The sequence below is a fragment of the Chrysochloris asiatica genome, unplaced genomic scaffold, assembly GCF_000296735.1.
Source record: "Chrysochloris asiatica unplaced genomic scaffold, ChrAsi1.0 scaffold00001, whole genome shotgun sequence".
NCBI classification, from domain to species: Eukaryota; Metazoa; Chordata; class Mammalia; order Afrosoricida; family Chrysochloridae; genus Chrysochloris; species Chrysochloris asiatica.
This window is the reverse complement of record NW_006408519.1, coordinates 40200378-40220197: the sequence shown is the minus strand read 5'-3', so window position 1 is coordinate 40220197 and position 19820 is coordinate 40200378. Positions and strand designations below refer to the sequence as shown.

Sequence of the window (19820 nt, the reverse complement as noted above, 5' to 3'; positions counted from 1 at the left end):
CAAGACACATCCCACATGATCCTATCTCATTAATGCAGAGGTAGGATTCAGGACACATCATAAAATGCTGGGAATCATGGCCTCCCCAAGGTGACATATAGTTTTATTTTTTGGGGGCGGGGGTACAGTTCAATCTATGACACTACATATGTATCAGTGTGTTGTTGTTGTTAAATGCTGTCGTGTTGGTTCCAACTCATAGCAACCTTGTATAGAGGATTGACTAGTGGATTTGAAAGGTTAACCTTACAGTTAGCAGTCCACTGATTATCCTACAGAGCCACACCAGGACTCCCACATACCATCATGAATGAGATAAATTAGTTTCATTTCCAGGTGGCAAAGGAGAAACATTTTGGGGAAGGATAAGTTCCTTCCTGGTACAGTGCATGGTAGCATTATTCTATCAACTAGTGAGTGCAGAAGTATGCAGGAAGTGTGCATATGTGTATTTGCATGGAGGTGTGTACAAGGATGTATAGGTGTATTTGTGTATGTGCGTTCAGATACATGCTACATAAGCAGTCACATACAACATAAACAGGAAGAACATTTAACTGCCCCGGAAAAAATGATATAAGCAACTAGATGCAGCAAAAAAAGAGAATGATTAATAGTTTATTAAGATTTTTAACAGCTATGAAAATAAAGCAATATAGTGAACATCAGCTAATCCAAAACTTTCAAAATCCGTAGTGGATACAATACAGTATGCATACCAATTACCTGCCAAACCCCCCGTGTTCACAGAAGGGAGAAGGCAGAGAAAAGACCCCTTGTTGCTAGCAGGACCAAGACACACAGGATCCTACTGTGATTTCAAACCAACGGACAGAAAACCCCACAAAACGCCCAGTTTACAGACAGACTCAGAGACAGGTGTGATGAGCAGCAATCGTAACTACAATGGTTTTCTGGACATGCAGTTTCACACCTCAGAGAAACAAGGGATTCTGTAAAGTTTGCGTTTTATAGGAGTGCAAATGAACATATATCTTTTGTTAGGCTAGTAAGTAATATATATTTTCATACAAAAGCACACAGTGTTAATTTAGAAAATGACATCCAAGTGGATGGTGATTGTTTTTGCATGTTCCCCTGCTTAGATTTTTTTTTTTTTAATTAACAAAAGTTTAGCATCTTCTTTTAAAAACACAAAAAAAGAGAAATGAAAAAGTGAAACCAAACAAGACAAAGTTGGTCTATTAGACGGCGACACGTTTTCCGTGATCAGGAGGTGAAGTCCGGCGACAGTCGTACTAGGGTATCAAGCCTTGCCGAGTGCACTGCCGTGCTGAACCCAGGACCGCCTTGATCGACCACGAATGCATACTTTGGCTTAAATATTCAAAACTGTTCAAGTAAGCTTGCTCTGTTACCGCTTTCTTACATTTTTTTCCTACTAAACATGGCAAATAATCTTAAACACAAAGTTACCACAGCCCATTGTTTAATGAATGTTCCAAACAAAAACAAAAGCCAAAAACGGAATTGTTTTTTAAGCTAAAATTTGTCTTATTTTTACAATAGCTTTATGTAAAAAGAAATCTAATTTGAAAAGGTAAGATTATAAACAGGTTATTTTATAAAAATCTCTTAAGAGAATTTCGTGAGTTGCAAAAGAAGCTAATTTTCACTGTGCCATGGCATTCTCTAAAATGCAAACACCTTTAATAAAACCCTAGCGGTCTGCCACTTACATTAGCCACAGCTACACTGAACTGACAATCCTTAGCAAACTGATTCCCCTCAGAGCTGCACACAAGTTATCATTCTAATCGGACAAACCAAAAGTCCATCTGGGGAACTCTTAGACTATGAGGATTTAAAACCATGCTTGGTGGTCACGTGGACATGAATGTGCTCTTAGTGAAAAACAGTATGTGCAGACTCTTCACAAATGAAGGAGTAGCTGTTTTAAAATGTCTTTTGACTCTTCTCTATACTAAATATATATGCTAATTACTCAATGTGCCACAGCAAAATATGACTATAATTTCAAAGCAGAGCCTGTAAACGAATACATCTCATGATGTAAAAAATATTGCACAGTTCGGAGCTTGGAGAGTACACGCTGAGCCTCTCAAGCAGAATAGTCAAGAAGCTCATCAGGAAACACAGTATGACAGGAACCCGCTGCATCAGCACAGCCATGTGCGGGGTTCTATTCTAGGGACATGGTTCCACAGACGTCTCATCACCATAAAAAGGCTCGGAACACCTATTACACCGGATGACAGCGACAGAGAGAGGGAGGCGCTCAGGACTTGTCTAAAGCATGGGGACAAGAGCCACACCACAGTTTTGCAGTCCTAGGACTAAGAGTACACTTGTGAACACTGGCTTTTGCAGATGACCAGAAAAGCAATTCTATGTCTAAGCAGCTGTGTAGACATCTAAGAAATACAGTAGTCACTTCATACACTTTTAATCTTCTGAGACTTAATTAAAATTTAAAAATATTACATGTTTGTGAAAAATTTAAAATACAGTTTAACAATGGAATAATGTAACACCAATGTATGTTCCACTTTAAAAGCCAGCTGAAACTTCTTAAGCAATGAACATGGTCTAGAGCTAGCTCGAGCTGCAGAAGTATTCTAAAGAACATCTTCCAAAGTGTATGGTATACCAAGCATTTGTTTAGGTAAGTCTCATCATTGTTTTCAAGAAGTATGTTAATTAATATGCATTAGGTAAGCCCTGGAAACTCGGTTTGTTCCTCCAGAGTCAGTCAGTACACACACAGATCTGGAAACTTCATCTCGTAGACAGGGACCGACTGGTACTGGGCATGCCCCGAAGTAATGGTCAGTGTTCCTGATGGACTTGGAGGAGGGCTGAGGAAGAAGAAAATGAGTCTTAACAGGCCGGCACCCACAACAGCAAAACCAGACCCTCTAAGCACAGGGCTCTACGCTGTCAGACACACACCCGTACGAAAGCAGCTCACTGCTGTGTGTGCCACTGAGCTGCTTCTGACTGATAGCGACCCTGGTTAGGGTTTCTGAGGGCAGTTGGTGGGTTTGAACTGATGACCTTGAGGTGTCCAGTCCAGTGCTGATCCTACAACACCACATCAGGATAGTCAGAAATATGCCAAGCTGGTTTTAGGTCTAAAATAGACATTTCCATTTGAATATATGTACACATATAGTGCGACGTCCTAGTGCGGCACTGTGGGCTAATGTATCAGATGGCAGAGTCGTTTGAACTACAAGGTTGGTAGTTCACGCTCACTAGCGCTCCTTGGAAACCCTACACAGGGTCGCTATGGGTCGGAATTGACTCGACGGCACTTCATAACAACATACATATGGTGTATACTGAGTCCTGGTATGATGCTGTAGGATAAGCACTGGATTGCTAACCACATGTTAGCGGTTCAAACCCACCAGCTGCTTCTTGGAAACCCTACAAAGGGTTGTTATGAATCAACTCTATGGCAGAGTCGACTTACGGCACAACAGTGTCTACGCAGGGAGACTCATGTATGCATACGCTGTATGAATATACAAGGCGCTCTGGTGGGGTCGTGGGTTATGCACTGGGCTGTTAACCATACGGACAACAGTTTGAACCCACCAGCCGCTCTGTGGGAGAAAGATGAGTCTGCTCCCGTAAAGACGGACTGTCCCAGCAACCCAAAGGGGCAGGCTACCCTGTCCTACAGGGTCGCTGCATTGGAATGGACTCACTGACATGCTTGTTGGTGTTTTGTGAATGTAGTGCACACCAGACCCATTCGTGTAAGCCTCCATGTCACCAGTAGAGCTTTAATGCATACTTCCTGAATTTTCCCATGAACTCTCTGAAGTCCCCTTGTGTCGTGTCTTTTTGACACTGAGCATCTCATGGGTTTCTCAGAATTGGCTTCCCCTCCCCCAGTGACTTCATCCGGGGACACATTCAGGGTCCTTCCCAATTTTCAATGGTCACAACAAGGCATGACTGTCTCCTGGCAGACTATCTTCTGGGTCTACAAGTAGAATTTCAGCATCAAAGTATCCACAATTTTGATTTGTCAGAAGATCTACATTGTGTATTTTCAGCATTCAAGCACTTTCTTACAAATATTGAAGATAATAAAACTTTTAAATGTCTCTGCCACATGAAAGAGAGAATAAATCTCTTTCAAACCTGTGTTTGAAAACCAGGCCCTCTGCATTTTCACACACAATCAATTCATCACTTTCTATAAAACGTGTTTGGTGATATCTTGATGAGATTCTGGTAACGCTATAAAATCAGTTTGGGGAGAAATAACATGTAAATAGTATTTAATCTTTCAGTCCATGAACATGGTATATTTTTTCATTTAGATTTTTTAAATTTCTCTTGGCAATGTTTTAGATTTATAATGTTATTCATTGTTAAGTGCATCAAGTCGGTTCCAACTCAAGGAAACCCTGTACAGAGTTTCTGAGGAGTAGCTGGTGGGCTTAAACTGCTGACCTTGTGGTTTACAGTCCAGTTCTGATTCTATAGTGCCACACCAGGAGTCCATATTTATAGCAGAGGTGTACATACAGCTAAATTTATGTATAGTGTTTTCAAATTTCATTCTCCAACTGTATGTTGCTAACATGAACAAATACAGTTGATTTTTGGATACTGATCCTAAATCTACTGGCCTTGCTAATTTCACTTAGTCTAGTAGGTTCCTTTAGAAGGGAGTAGGAGCGGGCAGATTACTTAGGATTCTTACATCCAGAATCATGCCATTTTGTGATAAGATAGCTTTATTCCTTCTTTTCCAACTTTTACATTCCTATTCTTTTCTTGCCTTATTGCATAGGCTAAGGGTTCCACATGCTGCTATCCAGGAACACTGAGCATGGACACACACATCAGGAGGTTGATCCACATTCAATGTCAGTGTTAACAGGGAAAAATGGTTAACTATGGCGAAGCATGACACTAACACGTGGGTCTTCAGATTACCCCGATTTCTTCTAAGTCCACTGTGAAGGAAGGAGCAATCAGACAGAGCAGTGTGGAGGTACCACCTAGTGAGCAGAGTGACTATGAGGGACACACGCACACCGCCAGGTCCTGTGGGTGTCCACCTGAGGACACACGCACACTGCCAGGACCTGTGGGTGTCCACCTGAGGACACACGCACACTGCCAGGACCTGTGGGTGTCCACCTGAGGGCACACGCACACCGCCAGGACCTATGAGAGTCCACGGGAACAGCACAGACATGGGAACAGCAGCAGCCACATTCTTCGGGAGTCTATTGCTTTCTATTTTGTTCTTTGGCTGCTGCTGGAGTAACAAATCTCTTACCGTATGGTGAGCTCCAATATTTGAGCCAGTCTATCATGGAGCAAATTTGCCTACAAAGAAGAACAAAATCTGTGTTATGGGTTGAATGGCATCCCCTGAGAATACATGTTGTAAACCCTAACCTCTAGGCCTGCGGTTAGAACCCCATTTGGGACTGGGTTGCCTTCGCCATATTATTGAGACAGGTTCCTATAGGGTGTCATGTGACTGGAGTTCATCTCATTTGCGACATAAAAGAGATGACACACGAGCTACCAAGCTGAGACTAGAAAGGGAGACGCCAAGCCATGCAGAGCGTGTGCAAGAAGAGCAGCAGCTCTGAAGGAGCAGGACGCACCTCCAGAGCCAACAGACACACAGGGTTCCCCAGGAGCTGGTATCTTAAATTCAGACTTCTGGCCCTGGTGGTGCACTCAGGTAAGCACTGATGCTAACCAGAAGCTCAGCAGTTCAAACCCACCAGCCACTCTGTGTGAGAAGTATGAGACAGTCCGCTTCTCTCAAGAAGTCCCATGGGCAGCGCTGCTCTGTTCAGAGAGCTGCTATGAGCTGGAATAGCTCGGACGGCAGTGGGCAGCCTCCTGAGCTGTGAGATAATACGTTTCCGTTTGCTGCAATTGCCCCCATTTGTGAAATTTCTGTTTTAGCAACACTAGATAACTAATACATTAAGAAAGGCCTTCATTATTTTCAAATATGTATATGTAATAATATGAATGTCATTTAAAAGAGAAGGCATCACTAACCCTTCAGCTTTAAATAGCGGGTAACAGAATGCTCACGTCCAGAGCGTAATCTGTAATTTCCCTTTTTGTTCGCTCCTAGCGTCTCAGTGCTTTAAAAGGACATACAGACACACAAAACACCCACAGCAAAGCCACTGCAAAAACCAAGACAAAATCCAAACAAAAGCCCCAGGTTGTAACAGCCAGGAACACTTGGTTTGGGACTGGCTACCGAGGAAGAGTGCAGGCTTCCTAATTACATCCCACAAGATGTCTGTCCCCTCTGAAAGACTTCCTTCTGCCTGCCGGGCTCACTTACTTTGGATTCACATTGTGCTGCAATTTCTTCAAAAGGTGCCTTCTGGAATTTCTCTATTACAAGACGCCTCTTTTCCTTTTCCTGTTCTTCCATTCCGCTGGTATCTACACAAGTGTTTATATACCCGTTACAAGAAGTACATACTTTGGTAAAACATCAATGACCATAAGAGTAAATAATCTATACACCAAACATAAGGGCGATTTACAGGACTACTTTTCTGAGGTGACAAATAAAAGGCATAAATGATCTTTGAAATGAAAGCATCCTTGTAGTGTGCTATTTAAAGCTGGAGTGCATGGGTACACACGCGCGCATGCACACACACACACCCCATTCTACCAGGGCTGCAGTGACACCCCAGGAACTCCTCCCTCATAGGCCGTCTCTGTTCCTCTTCCTCTTACATAAACGGCACACACACCACTTCAGGGTCCTTCCTGAATGCTGAGTCTTGCATTCCTGGCAAACCCAGAGTTTGTTTCTGTGCGCGACTGTCTCAATTATGTCTACAATGTTAGGCACCATCCAGTGGGCCCAGCTCATGGTGACCCCATGTTAGGCACAGCAGGGACACACTGCTGTGATCCACATGGGTTTCACTGGCTGGTTTTCTAAAGTAGAACACCAGGCCTCCCTTCCTAGTCCAACTCAGTCTGGAAACTTGGTGGAAACCGACTCAGCATCACAGTGGCACACAGAGCAACTCGGACAGATGAGGGGTGGCTGCACAGGAGCAGTGGCCGGGAATCAAACCCGGGCCTCCAGTGTGGAAGGCGGGAATCCTACCACACAATCACCACCGCCCTGACCAAGAAACTGGAAAAAACACTGAGTCACTGAAACACTGGGAGGCCCTCATGTATCAAATGAGGATGTTTGTGCAATGGAAAAAGAAGAAAACAAAAAACTGTAAATTCCAAAGCTGACAAACTGAGTGACAAGAGTGATCCTTTTTTTCTATTTTTATAGCTGGAATCGCCTATCTACAAACACATTCAATTTGATGCAATGGTATGTTAATGGAAGTCTATAAAGAAAACAGAGCCCCAGAAAGACATCCACACATACATACAGGACAAGAAACGAGCTTTCCAGTAGCCTTTCCACCTAACTGTGGGTGTTCTTCTTTGATGTATTAACGCCACAACTAACAGGTAGACTACTACCATCTTAGCTGCCAATGGCAAGATTCAGGAAAGCCATCACTTACGTTGTTTCTTCTGGGTGTTTGATAAATTTACCCTTTTTTAATGGCGAGTGTATGGAACTGAAGAACATGATGACCGTTAGGAGTCTGGTGCCCCTGCCGCATTCACTGACACAGTCAACGGGCAAATGATGCTTTCAAGTTTGACAATACTTAGGACCCCCTACAAGAGCCTCGTCCAGGCCCTCCAGGTGCCTCAGACTAGCCGCTGTGACAGTTTCTTCATCTTTCAATCTCTCAGAATATCTTGCACATAACGACATTTGAAAAGTGCTTACTAAATGGAATTCATTTTATTTTAGCATATTTAATATTGTGTCATAATAGGAAAATACTCTCTAATGGATTTAGCTAAAAATGCTGGTTAAAAAAGGTCAGGCTTTCTTACATGTTACAGACATAATTAGAAAAAGTACAGTGTACACTGGGAGGCACAGACCTCAGTCATGTCCTGAGAGGCCTGCTAACCTCAACTGACTGCGCGCACCCATCACAAACACATCATTACTTACGCTGCATGCCTGCTGAAAGCCAGGACACTGAGTTTTCTCAGCATTTCTCACAATTCTACCGCCCACAGCACTCCTACACAAAAAAGGTGTGTAGACTATTTCTCATATGTGTTTGGTATTTACTCCCAGATCTGCCCAGCCCAGAAGTCAATTTCCAGAATTCTGGTCACCAGATAAGGGCAGGAGTACGACACATTGCAACTGTGCCTTCTTCGTGGCACAACCGTTCGTGCATCTGACAGGAAAGGATGCCATGTGAGGACGGTTAAACGTCTCAAGGAGCACAGCCAAATCAGTGACACATGGATATGAAAACCAATGGGCTGATTTATTTTGCCTTGATGCCTCTATGTACCCTGCTGGCGTGAGAACATACACCAAGCTAAAGGTCAGCTAGGAAAATATTAGGACACACACACACAGTCTTACCAATTGCTTTCTTCAGTGCTTCAAAGGTGATTTCTTCAGTGTTACTAACCTAGAGGAAAAAATGGTTAAGTTAGCTAAGACAGGCCACTGTACAGAATGCCTTCGGCTAGCTACAAGCCACCTGAGTAGTTTATAATTGTAGGTTTCTTCTTTGTGTTGGTCTGACTGATGAGACGCAACACTATCAAATAGTCGCCCTGTTTCACTGGCTGAAACAAAGGTCTGCTGCAGTGGGGTGACCCGAGCACCCCTGAGCCAGACAACTCAGCCTCCGGAGACTGAGTGCCACTGGTGGAACTATTCATTATACGGGAAGAATGCTTTCAGGTAGTATGGGTAGAGAAACATTTCTAGTCATATGAGAACTGAGCACTCTACAGTCTCTATAATGTTGGTACCATATGACATTTGAACATCAAACATGCAATAATCTAAGACTTTAGGACTGTTAACCACAAGGTCGGCAGTTTAAGCCCATCAGCCTCTCCACATGAGAAAGATTAGGCTTCCTGCTCCCATAAAGGTTTACAGCCTCAGAAACCTTACCCAGGGTCGCTATGAGTCAGAACCGATTAAGTGGCACTGGGTTTGGGTCTGTTCAATTGAATGATTTATAAGAATCATCACTTTGGGAAGCATTCAATAGCATCTAAAAATAAACAGAGTCTAGATTTTCTAAGGTCCACCACCAAGTTGAATTCCTTTATAAATACTCTCTTACATAGGTTTCCCAGAGCTATGTCAAACATATAAAACCAACTGCTTTAAGGTTTAAAGAACAAAAAGTTAGTACTATATTTTGTGGCAGCAGCACATTTTCAAAATGAATAATAGGTCCGTTCATTACAGCATCTCTGAGAAAAATTAAGCTGTTATACATGAGTACTTGCCAGGGCTCTGGTCATCCCTAATTTGAGCTCATGGACTACTTGAGCTAAGTTTAAGGCAGTAAGACTGATGAATGCAAACCTCGGGACACTCTAAACCTGAGCTTCTCTGCAATACAAAGGCTTGAGCAGGACAGCCAGGAACAAGAGGTCCACCACACCACCTCAGTGGCCTGCTGAGGCCTCAGTTCTAGTGGGAGTCAGGTTACCCTGGGAGTCTCCAGCGGCTTTGTTCTCTTTATCTGGGGCAGATCAGATACTCCAGCTCTAGCTGGTCAATGCTTTGTACCTAGAAGGGCTGTATGTACTATTTCAATGAGAAGATAAGCCACTGCATTCCAAAGGAGTAAAACGTGAAAGCACCTTGTCCTACAATCCCTTCCTTCTGATTGGTTCTGATTTTTTTTGCATCTGGATAATTAGGATGTGTCCTGGAAGCATCAAACACTTCCAAGTCATTCAGTGTGCTCTAACATCGCCCATCCACACACACAGTCCTCTCTGTTCTAGCTCCAGAATACTCCTGGATCCCTTGTTCCTCCTCTGGGTTCCTCCTTCAGGTGTGGACTACTGTGAGAATCCCCTAACATCCTCTCTCTCTCCAGTCACTATGTTCCGGCTGGAGCCTGGCCCCACTCTCAGAGACTGTTTCAGGGAGGTCCAGCTCTGAGAATGAGATGGCCCAGATGTCAGGGGCTTCCCACTTCCTGCCAAATCCTACGTGAAGTCCTCTGCCTGGTGAGAACCCTTCTCTAGAATGTGGCTCCTGTCTTGTCTCCCGCCCACTCTTCCCTTTCGTGAATCTTTTTAGGCAAACAGAATTGTTTCATACTGACACTTAATGACTCAGATTTGTCATGCACCGTGGCTGCTAATTACTAGCCACTTTCTTTCATTTGGTGCTCAACCAAACTACAACCTGATCCAACGTCGGGGAAAATGAGTCATGCAGAATGTGTGAGGAAGTGGGGCCCTGGGACTCCTCCTTTCCCAGAAGAGCAGCTGCTCTGTCTCCCAGGCTGACCCCTTAGCTGTCTGCAACCCTGAGCACACCAGGCTCGGATTGGCAGCACACATGATGGCTTCTCCAGTTGTATTTAGGAAAGAGGAAGGACTATGAATAAAACAAAGATCTGTTACCTGCCTGAGAATAAATCATCATTTTTTCAACCAAGCAGTTAACTTCAGATTGCACCCTCCAAAATTTAATAAGTACTGAAAACTTAATGCATGTAATCTACCATCAGTTCCCCCAAATAATGAGGGATTAAGGTTTCCCCCATATCTATCATGGAGGTAATCCCCAACTTAAGATATATTCAAGTTATGACAGATTGCACTGATGGCCGGCCATGTTTTGTTTTGTTTTTGGTACATGCTATTGTTAGCAAGGTCTCCTGGTGTGGTGTTGTAAGATAAGCAGTGGATTTTGAACCACAAGGTCAACGTTCAAACCCACCAGCTGCTCCTTGGAACTCCTATACAGGGTGACTATGAGTCTGAGCCGACTGGAAGGCACCTCACAACAACAAATCATTAGTCATACGTACGGCACACATGCTGCAGCAAAGACTATGCTAACGGAGTCTCAGATGTGGGCTAGCAGATGCCCAGTGCTAGGATTTACTGACGGAATGCTAGGCGATGGCCTGGTCTACAGTGAAGTCGATGACGATGGCAGGTGTGGTGCCAAACAGACAGTTGGTCAACGTTCAACTATAATAACATGACAAGTGAGTTCCACATGTGCCTGGTAGCTATTCACTTTCGACTTCACTGTTACAACAAATAAAGATCGTGTTTACAAATATATTGACAATAAAAGGCAATTATAAGGAAAACTATAAAGGAGTTCTGGTGTGGTGCTATGGGCTAATGCGTCAGACTGCAAAGTCATCAGAACTGCAAGGTCAATGGTTCAAGCTCACCAGCTGCTCCTTGGAAACCCTATACAGGGTCACTATGGGTCGGAATCGACCCATACAACAACAACATATATATAAAAGAGTTACTTGCCGTATGTTAGAACTGAGTCCTCAGAACAGAACTGTCATAAGGTGGGGACCACCTGTGTAAAAGATTACTGAACTGTTGTGCATAGAAGGCTTTAGTCTAGTTGTTAACCTGACAATTTTAACTCAGGAAACAAAGAAAAGTGTCTTCACTATTTACCTTTCTGAACATAAAAATTTAGGTAACTTCCTCTAAACTATATATTATCCGTGTTGTTGTTAAATGCCTTAGAATTGGTTCTGACTCACAGTGTCCTTGGAACCAACCTTGCTGTTAGTAGTTCAGTGATTATCCTACAGCGCCACATTAGAACTCCTCTCACCTATTTATAGTGTCCCAGGGTGGACTGCTAACTGCAAGGTCGGCAGTTCAAACCTACCAGCTGCTCCTTGTGAACTCTATATAGTGACCTGATGGCACTTAACAACAACAATACATGGCAACATTTAGGGCAGATTCAGTAAGTGATTAACGGTGGGCTATGGTCAGAACCAAGAGACCTCAAGAGGGGCTGGAACTAGACTAGAGTGGGTTAACAGAAGTTTGTGTGGTTTGCATCTGAATACCCTTCTGACTCTCCTGTTTCATTTCTTTCTAAATTATGCACTCTAAAAATCAGATCTAACTGCAGACAAACTGGGATGATGTATATAAAGCTTCAAATCATTTTTGTTATTTTCTGAGTTAATTCATAAATTGCTATTGTGTTACACTTCTAAGTGGTGAGTCCCTGACTGATGGATGCGACTTCCTGCTTCCCATGAAATGAATGAATTCGTCTGAGGCTAGGTGATGGCTTTCAGCCTCTGAGGCCATGTGTCTGCTGTGTACACGCAAGTCCACAGTGTACGTGCAACTCCAGCGTGCTGAGTCGGCACCAAAGAAGCGTGAACGCTCACATGCTCAGGATAACCAGTGGAAAGTTGACAAGTGTTTCAGCGGACATTTAATGTAATACTCAGAGTCCTGGTGTAGCACTGTTGGATAAGCACCAGACTGCTAACCATGAGGTAGGTAGTTCAAACCCACCAGCTGCTCCTTGGAAGCCCTCCCTAGGGTTGCTATGAGTCAGAACTGACTTGATGGTGCTTATTAACCACAAGAACAGCACAATGTCCATGTACAAGAATTCCCCCTACATTACGGTTTGAAACAATCTGTTACAATTCTGTGTGACAGCACTGATGACTGCATAGATATCTTTGAAAGAAACAAAAATAACAAAAAAAGTGATGTAAGCCTACAGGACAATAAAGTAAACTGTCCTTCTGACAAAACACAAATTGATAAACATAGGCTTTGGATGCATTTCTGCCCTCAGATAATAGAGAATCATTAAAAAACATACATGTTCTTACTAATAACGTGACTCCAAAGTGAATGGCTTTGAAGGAAGATGTGAATTTAATGGACAGTGGTTTATCTAAGCCTTAAATTGGTAGGGAATATCAAAGTAGCCTTAAAGAACTTCCAGGCTTAAGGTTCAAAAGGAACACTGGCTTTGCAAGTCTTTGGGGTGTTCTGCTGCTGAGAGTCTCCCCATAAATGGACTCATGTGACTCCTAACGGAGACTCCTAATGATCATCACAGAAAACGTTCTTCAGCTGTAACTCTGGCCAACAGACAGTTTAGTTACAAAAGATGAAATAACTGGCAGGGATGGGAAGAAAGGAGATAAACATGCAAGCATGAATTCAATGTCCAGCCCCTCTGAGACGTAGGTATTGTTTCCTGAAAGACCCAGGAAGGCAAACAGTGGATAAAGCACTAGGGAGGCTGACTGGACAGGCTGGTAGTGTGTGTGGGTAAGTCTTCGAGAAGACTAGCGGCTGCCTTTTCTTCCCAGAACCTGGAGGGTACGTTCTTGCGCTCTAGGAGACAGGAGGAGACCATTAACCCTAGGATGCTTCAGATAAGGCATGGTCCTCACAAAGTGCACGGCTCACTGGTACAGCCCAAACCACATTCATTACATTCAGAATCTAAAACAACACCATCATACCGCGCCAGTGAAGTCTGAGAAACTGCTCAAAGCAATGCTGTGAGAGTGAAGAATTACATTGACTTCCACAATTTATGCTTCCTAACTCCCTAAAAAGAAACAAATTTGACACATGCCATTTGGAACTTTTTTTTACTTGCAAAACAAACCTTAGTTGTTACCAAGTTCCTTTTCCAAGGTTTCCGAATTGAATTACAACATGAAGTCTAACAATATTATAACATACACCACCAAGTTTATGAATCTTTTAGAGATAGCCAAATGAGTTCAGTAAAATAAAGGCCCAAGAAGCTCAAGGCACAGATGCATGGCGTCTGTAGGACAAGCACTGGACTGCGACGAACCACAAGGCATTCTACTGCCACCATTTACAGCCTCGGGGACCCTATGCAGGTTCTCTGAGTCAGAACAGATTTCATGTCACTTAAAAAGCTCAAGGCTAACTGTGTGATTTCCAGTGACCGATGCACTTGTGACTTCCCTGCTGCGCAGTGTGGAGGAGCAAGCCAGCTTCTGAAACAAGGTCTACTTCATGCAATATTACCACTCCAGTGACGTCCAGCAACTTACCACATCATCTGAATGAGAGCTGTTGGGTAAAATATCCACCTGGATGGATACAGTGTCCACAATACTTTTTCTTCTAGAAAGCCGATCTTCATCTAAAATAAAAATGGGTTTCCTCCTGTTATCGGCGATCAAGAAACAGTAGAATGATTTTCATTTCTAAACTCTACCAATTCCAACTTTTCGAAAATTTCAGAAAATGAAGGCACTTTGTCTTTTTGCTCTAAGTCTAGGAAGACTTAAAAGTGCAGGGCGCAGATTGCAAAATAAAACTGATGGCATGCTCTGAAATACGGTGGTATTTTTCATTAAAAAAAAAAAAAAGACATTTAAAATAGCAACATCAACAACTGTTAAACAACAATTTAATACACTCCCCCCGACCCAAACACACACACTAGAAGTCTCTTGTTGTTAAACGCCGTCCATTCAGTTCCGACTCACAACTACCCTCACAACTAGAGGATCTTCAAGAAGTGTCTGGTGGGTTTGAACCACTGGCCTTGTGGTGCAAACCGACCTTGGGGTCCAGTGCTTATCTTAGAGTGCCACACTAGGACTCTGAAAGTCAGAGTGCCTGCCATTACAACCCACCCTAATCACCAAGTGATAGGGCTTTTCCCTAATACACCACTACCCTCCAAGCATCACTAAATTCAGCTTTATCTCCACATGACTGGACTCATTTTCAAGAGTGCCAGCTTTCAAAATTCTTCATCATTTCTCATCTACATTCTTAGCCAGATCTCCTAATACATTTCTGCTTTCCAATTTAGACTTCTCACTGCAACTAGCGTGCTTCCGAAATAAAACCACGTCCAATTCTCATTATGCTTTATAAACAGACTCCACTGACAAACACTGGGCTCCCCATGTTCTGTTTTTTTAAATGTTTTATCGTGAATGATATGATAGTTTACATGGGAGAACATTAGTTTTACATTCATCCTATCATATATCGTTTCCTTGCCATGATTACAATCCCCTCCATTCATTATCAACCAACCAAAGGGTACACTCTGCAAGCCTGCCTCCCAGTCATCAGCACAGAGCCCCTCTCCCTCTCTGGGTCTAGAGTCCCCAGATGCTCCATCTCTCCACGTCATCATCTCTGCCTCCATCTCTGGCGTCACTGCTTCTCTGGGTAGGGTCCTGTTCTCTGCTTTTCTCCCTCGGTGGTCCAGGGATGTCCGCTCTTAGACTGCAAAGTTACTCACGCCCCTCCTTTGGCTACACTACAGCACGTACACAGAATGGTACTACATGATCGGCACAGGAGTCAACAGAAAAGGCTGCTGGCACTGGCGCCCACATGGCCCCAGCCCTGACTACACAGCCAGACACACCTGTAATGTTCCCAACAGACGGAGGTCTATTCCTGTCCTAGTCTAACAGTAGTAAATGTTCCTGTCCTGTTGTGAGCACACTATGATTAGAGTCACAGCAGAAGTGTGTGTGTGTGTGTGTGTGTGAGACGCATGGCACAGATAAAGAAACTGGTCTCGCTCTTACTAACTTCTCAGCTAGCTCACAGTAGCCCTCCAACAACAATGCTGTTCATCAAACACTGCAGTTTTCCCCATTCTGAGCAAATGGCAGGATTGGAATGCCTCGCCTCTTTTGTGTCAGGAGGGTCTCTGTGACTCATTCTAAGCAGTACAGAGTGAGCATGCTCCAGAATGCAGGTGCTGGGGAGCAGAACCTCCAGCCAACCCCTGACGCTCCAGCAGAGTGAGCAGAAATCCCTGTACTATCACAACCCACCGCCGCTGCGTCGAATCCAACTCCTAGCGACCCTCCAGGACGTAGCAGAGTGGCCTCACGGGACTCCCGAGGCTGAACATCTTAACAGAAGCAGAGTCACACCCATCTTCCTCAGAGCGCCTGGTAGGTTTGAACCACTGATTTTTAGGTTAACAGCCAAATGCTCTGACCACTGCAGCACCAGGGCTCCAAACCGTGTTGTTGCTGTGTGTCGCCAAGGCAGCGCCGATTCACAGGGAGCCTGTACAGAGTTTCTGAGGCTGCAGATCTCTATGGGAGAAGAACATCTCATCTTTCACCCGGGGAGTGGCTGGTGGATTCAAACCACCGACCCTGCATAACCCACTATGCCACCATGGCCCCAAGGATCCAAACTGTTGTGGCTAAGTGCTATGGAGCTGGTTCCAACTCACAGCAATCCTGTAGAGGCTTTCTGAGGAGCAGCTGGTGAGTTTGAACCACCACCATGCGGTTCAAATGACCTTGTGATAGTGCTTATCCTACAGCCACTAAGAATGTGGGGGTCTTTGTTACCATGGCCTAACATAGTCAGGATACTTAAATACTGGTACTATTGGAGTCCTGGTGTGGTGCCGTGGGTTAATGCACCAGACTGCAAAGTCGTTTGAACCAGAAGGACAGTGTTCAAAGTCAACAATCATTCCTCGGAAACCCTACACGGGGTCGCCATGGGTTGGAAACAACTCGACAGCACTTAACAACATTTGGGGCCAGGTAGTTCTAGTGCCCTGGAGCAGCACTTGGAGGATTAGCACTGGACTGCTGTCCACAAGGTGGACAGATCAAACCCACCAACCACTCCTCAGAAATCCTCTACAGGGTCTCCATAAGTTGGAACCAACTCAACAGCACCCAACAACAACAATTCTCCTCCTACCCAGCATCCCAGGTCTCCACCCACTAGATGCTCCTAGCACCCCCGGTGTCGGAAGCAGACACGGAGGGGCAGAGTCAGGACGGAAGAGCATCACTGTAACCCACGCACCCCTCTGCCATCATAGGTGGCATCTGAAAACTCACTGTCCCAAAGCCCAATGCTCCCCATGCTCCCGGAATTCACCTAGTGCCCACGGCCATGTGCCCACGCTCCAACCTCTGAGCACGCGCTGGCATGCCTGCCCTCCAGGCTTCCTACAAAGCTGGACCTTCCCCTGGAACCGTCCCTCACCTGTGCCTCCCCAGTGAAGCCCTACCTTTCACGGTCTGCTTCCTTACACTCTTAACTGTCACTTGGAGAATTGCTATTTTCTTTCTTTTAGCTACAGAAGTGGACTACCAGTTCTGACCAAGTCTTCGGTAGATCAGCCTTCAAGCATTCACAAAACATTATACTATCTCGAGATAAGTACTGGAATGAGAACAGTAAGGTTGGCAGTCCCAGCCCCCCAGTTGCTCCGAGGAAAGAAGATACGGTCATCTGTTCCCGCACAGATGCAGTCTGGAAGCCCTCCTCTGTCCTCCAGGGTGGCTAGGACAGGGCTGGACTCGATGGCAGTGGGCTGGCCGGGCTGGGGCTGGCACCCAGATAGACAGGAGACTGTGGAACTGTACTTTGATGGCTCCACTGCAGGGACACAACAAACGCAGACTTGGCTGTGACAAATGACTGCAGACGGTTTAGCTAAGAGTTATCAGGGTGGAAATATTTCATCGTCTGCATATGTCTAGTACTGCTGTTGTCGGACTCCTAGCGACCCTGGAGGGCAGACTACAGGCGCCCCAGAGAGCGTCCAAGGTTGTAAATCTTACGGGAACAGATTGCCGCTTGCTCTGGTTAGCTGTCAAGTTCTTAACCACTCATTACCAGGCTCCTCTGAGGTAATCTAGACGTATGATCTGAATTAAATCACCAAGCACAACTGTATCAGGTGGGGAGTAAGTAAAAGCTGCGTCTTACACAGAATTTCTGGGGTAACGGCAAAGAGTCAAACTGAAGCCTGAGACTTCAGAACTGAAACCTGAAGTGGGCTCGCTGAGTTGATGGGGAAGCAGAGGAGAGACTAACGTTAAGACTTAGGAAGAAAGATGAGAACATTCTAAAAGCAAAAAAAGAACTGACTCCCACTGGGAATGATCGCTGCTTCTCGTTCCTAACTAGGTTTCAGAAGCAGCAGAGAGCGATGCCTAACTTCCTAAGGCAGCACTGTGCTGCCACCTGGTGGATCTGCAGGTAAGGCGTACGTCAGAGTGTTCAGACAGAGCTCTCTGAACACAAGCCTGCTGCAATGATGTTAGGCGCTCCCCTGCTAACTGTATGTGGCTAAAGAAAGAAACCAGACATACAAAGTGACTTAACTGTACGTACGAAATCAGAAATGTACTGTTGCTGTGTTGTTAAGTGCCGTCGAGTCAAGCATCTGGTGTGCCTGAACCACCAACCTCGTGGTTCAAACAGACCCTGCAGTCCAGCACAGAACACAAGTGTAACACCAGGACTCGCTCTTACTAACTTCTCTGCTAGCCCACAGTAGCCCTCTCCAGGTAATTGATCTCCACACAAAAGTTACAATCATAGTTAAATTCTTATACCATTCATATGCATGTACTTTTTTGCTCCCAAAAAGCAGAGGAAGGGAAAGAAAGCAAAATTTCTATTTAGAATTAAATGCATTATGTGCAAACTGAAAACAAATAAAAATCATCTTTACTAGTGTATGGAATGAAAAGTTGGAGACATACATATATTTTAAAACAAACAAAACTTCTATCACCATGTCTTCTAGAAAAGGAGAGATTGATATAAACATGCGATCATTTCATAGCAAGGACTGGAGGGAAACTATAGAGGCTTTGATAAAGTAGACATAAAACAGTCACATTCTAAGTATTTTTAGCCAATAGGACAAATCAACATAATTGAAAAAGACAAGTAGAAAACTAAAACATTGAAAGAAATACCATTCTTACGTTTTCATAGTATTTTACAGTGTTCAGAGGACTTTCGGATACGTACATTCATACCCTATTTGAGCAAAGTGAGCCAAGATGACAACAAATTTAGGACTGCAAGCCAATTTAGACATCATTATTGTTTCCTGGCTCAGAGAAGAATTGAGAATTCTAGCTTACAATGGCAAGGAATAGTTGGTTTGGAGATGATCTGCAAATGACTTGATTTTTAAAAATGCAAATCAGCTTTTGCCTATCATTTGCACTAATTTCTGAGACTTGCTCGTTTTGAGTTCACGGTAAGAGGATATAACACACTGCAAGTGTGAACATGCCCCCTGTTCAGTTAGTAAACTTTCTAAAGACGGGGTGAAACCACGGTGGCAATTCAGCTTCAGGGACAGTAAGAGCCCACAGAAAGGAGGACAACTGCTGCTGTTACGTGCCACAGAGTCAGTTCTGACTCACAGCGACCCTCTGCACAACAGAACGAAACACTGCCCAGTCTTGTGCCATCTTCACAATTGTTACACCTGAGCCCACTGTGGTTGCCACTGTACCAACTCATCTCCTTCGGGGTCCTCCTTTTTTTCATTGCCCCTCCACTTCAACAAAAGTGTACTGTCCTTCTCCAGGGACTGGCCCTTCCTGATAATATGTCCAGAGAATGAGATAATGTTTGACCATCCTGGCTTCTAAGGAGCATTCCAGCTGTCCGTCTTCCAACACAGATGTGTTTGTCCTTCTGTCAGTCCATGTTACCTTTACTATTCTTCTCCAGCACCATACCTCAAATGCATCAATTCTTCTATGGTCTTCCTTATTCACTGTCCAACTTTCACAGGCTTATGAGGCTATGAAAATACAGTGGCTACAGTCAGGTGCACCTTAGTTCTCAAACTGACATCTTTGCTGTTGAACACTTTAAAGAGGTCTCGTGCAGCAGATTTGCCTAAGGCAATATGTCGTTTGATTTCTCCACCGGTGTTGCCCCGAGTGTTGACAGTAGATTCAAGCAAATTGAAGTCTTGGACAACTTCAATCTTTTCTCCATTTATCATGATGTTATCTATTGGCCCAGTGGTGAGAATTTTTGTTTTCTTTACATTGAGTGCAACCCATACTGAATGCTATGTGGTCTTTGTAAGTATTATAAGTCGTCTTCACTTTCAGGAAGCTAAAGGTTGC

At 44.2% G+C, this 19820-nt stretch overlaps 1 protein-coding gene across 2 annotated transcripts in view; it reads right to left on the bottom strand.

Annotated features, from left to right (window-relative positions):
- Window positions 1-2734: 2734 nt before the first annotated feature.
- Window positions 2735-19820, bottom strand: part of EFR3A (EFR3 homolog A (S. cerevisiae)) — a 68295-nt gene continuing 51209 nt past the window's right edge. The window contains exons 18-23 of one of the 2 annotated variants that reach the window (XM_006830711.1): window positions 13962-14053; window positions 9964-9974; window positions 8479-8532; window positions 6338-6434; window positions 5294-5343; window positions 2735-2840 (exon numbers count right to left, since the gene is read on the bottom strand). In XM_006830711.1, coding sequence (XP_006830774.1) covers window positions 2735-2840; window positions 5294-5343; window positions 6338-6434; window positions 8479-8532; window positions 9964-9974; window positions 13962-14053 — 410 coding nt within the window. Of the gene's footprint in view, window positions 2841-5293; window positions 5344-6337; window positions 6442-8478; window positions 8538-9963; window positions 9975-13961; window positions 14054-19820 lie in introns of both variants that reach the window. The other variant, XM_006830710.1, reaches the window with a different exon arrangement.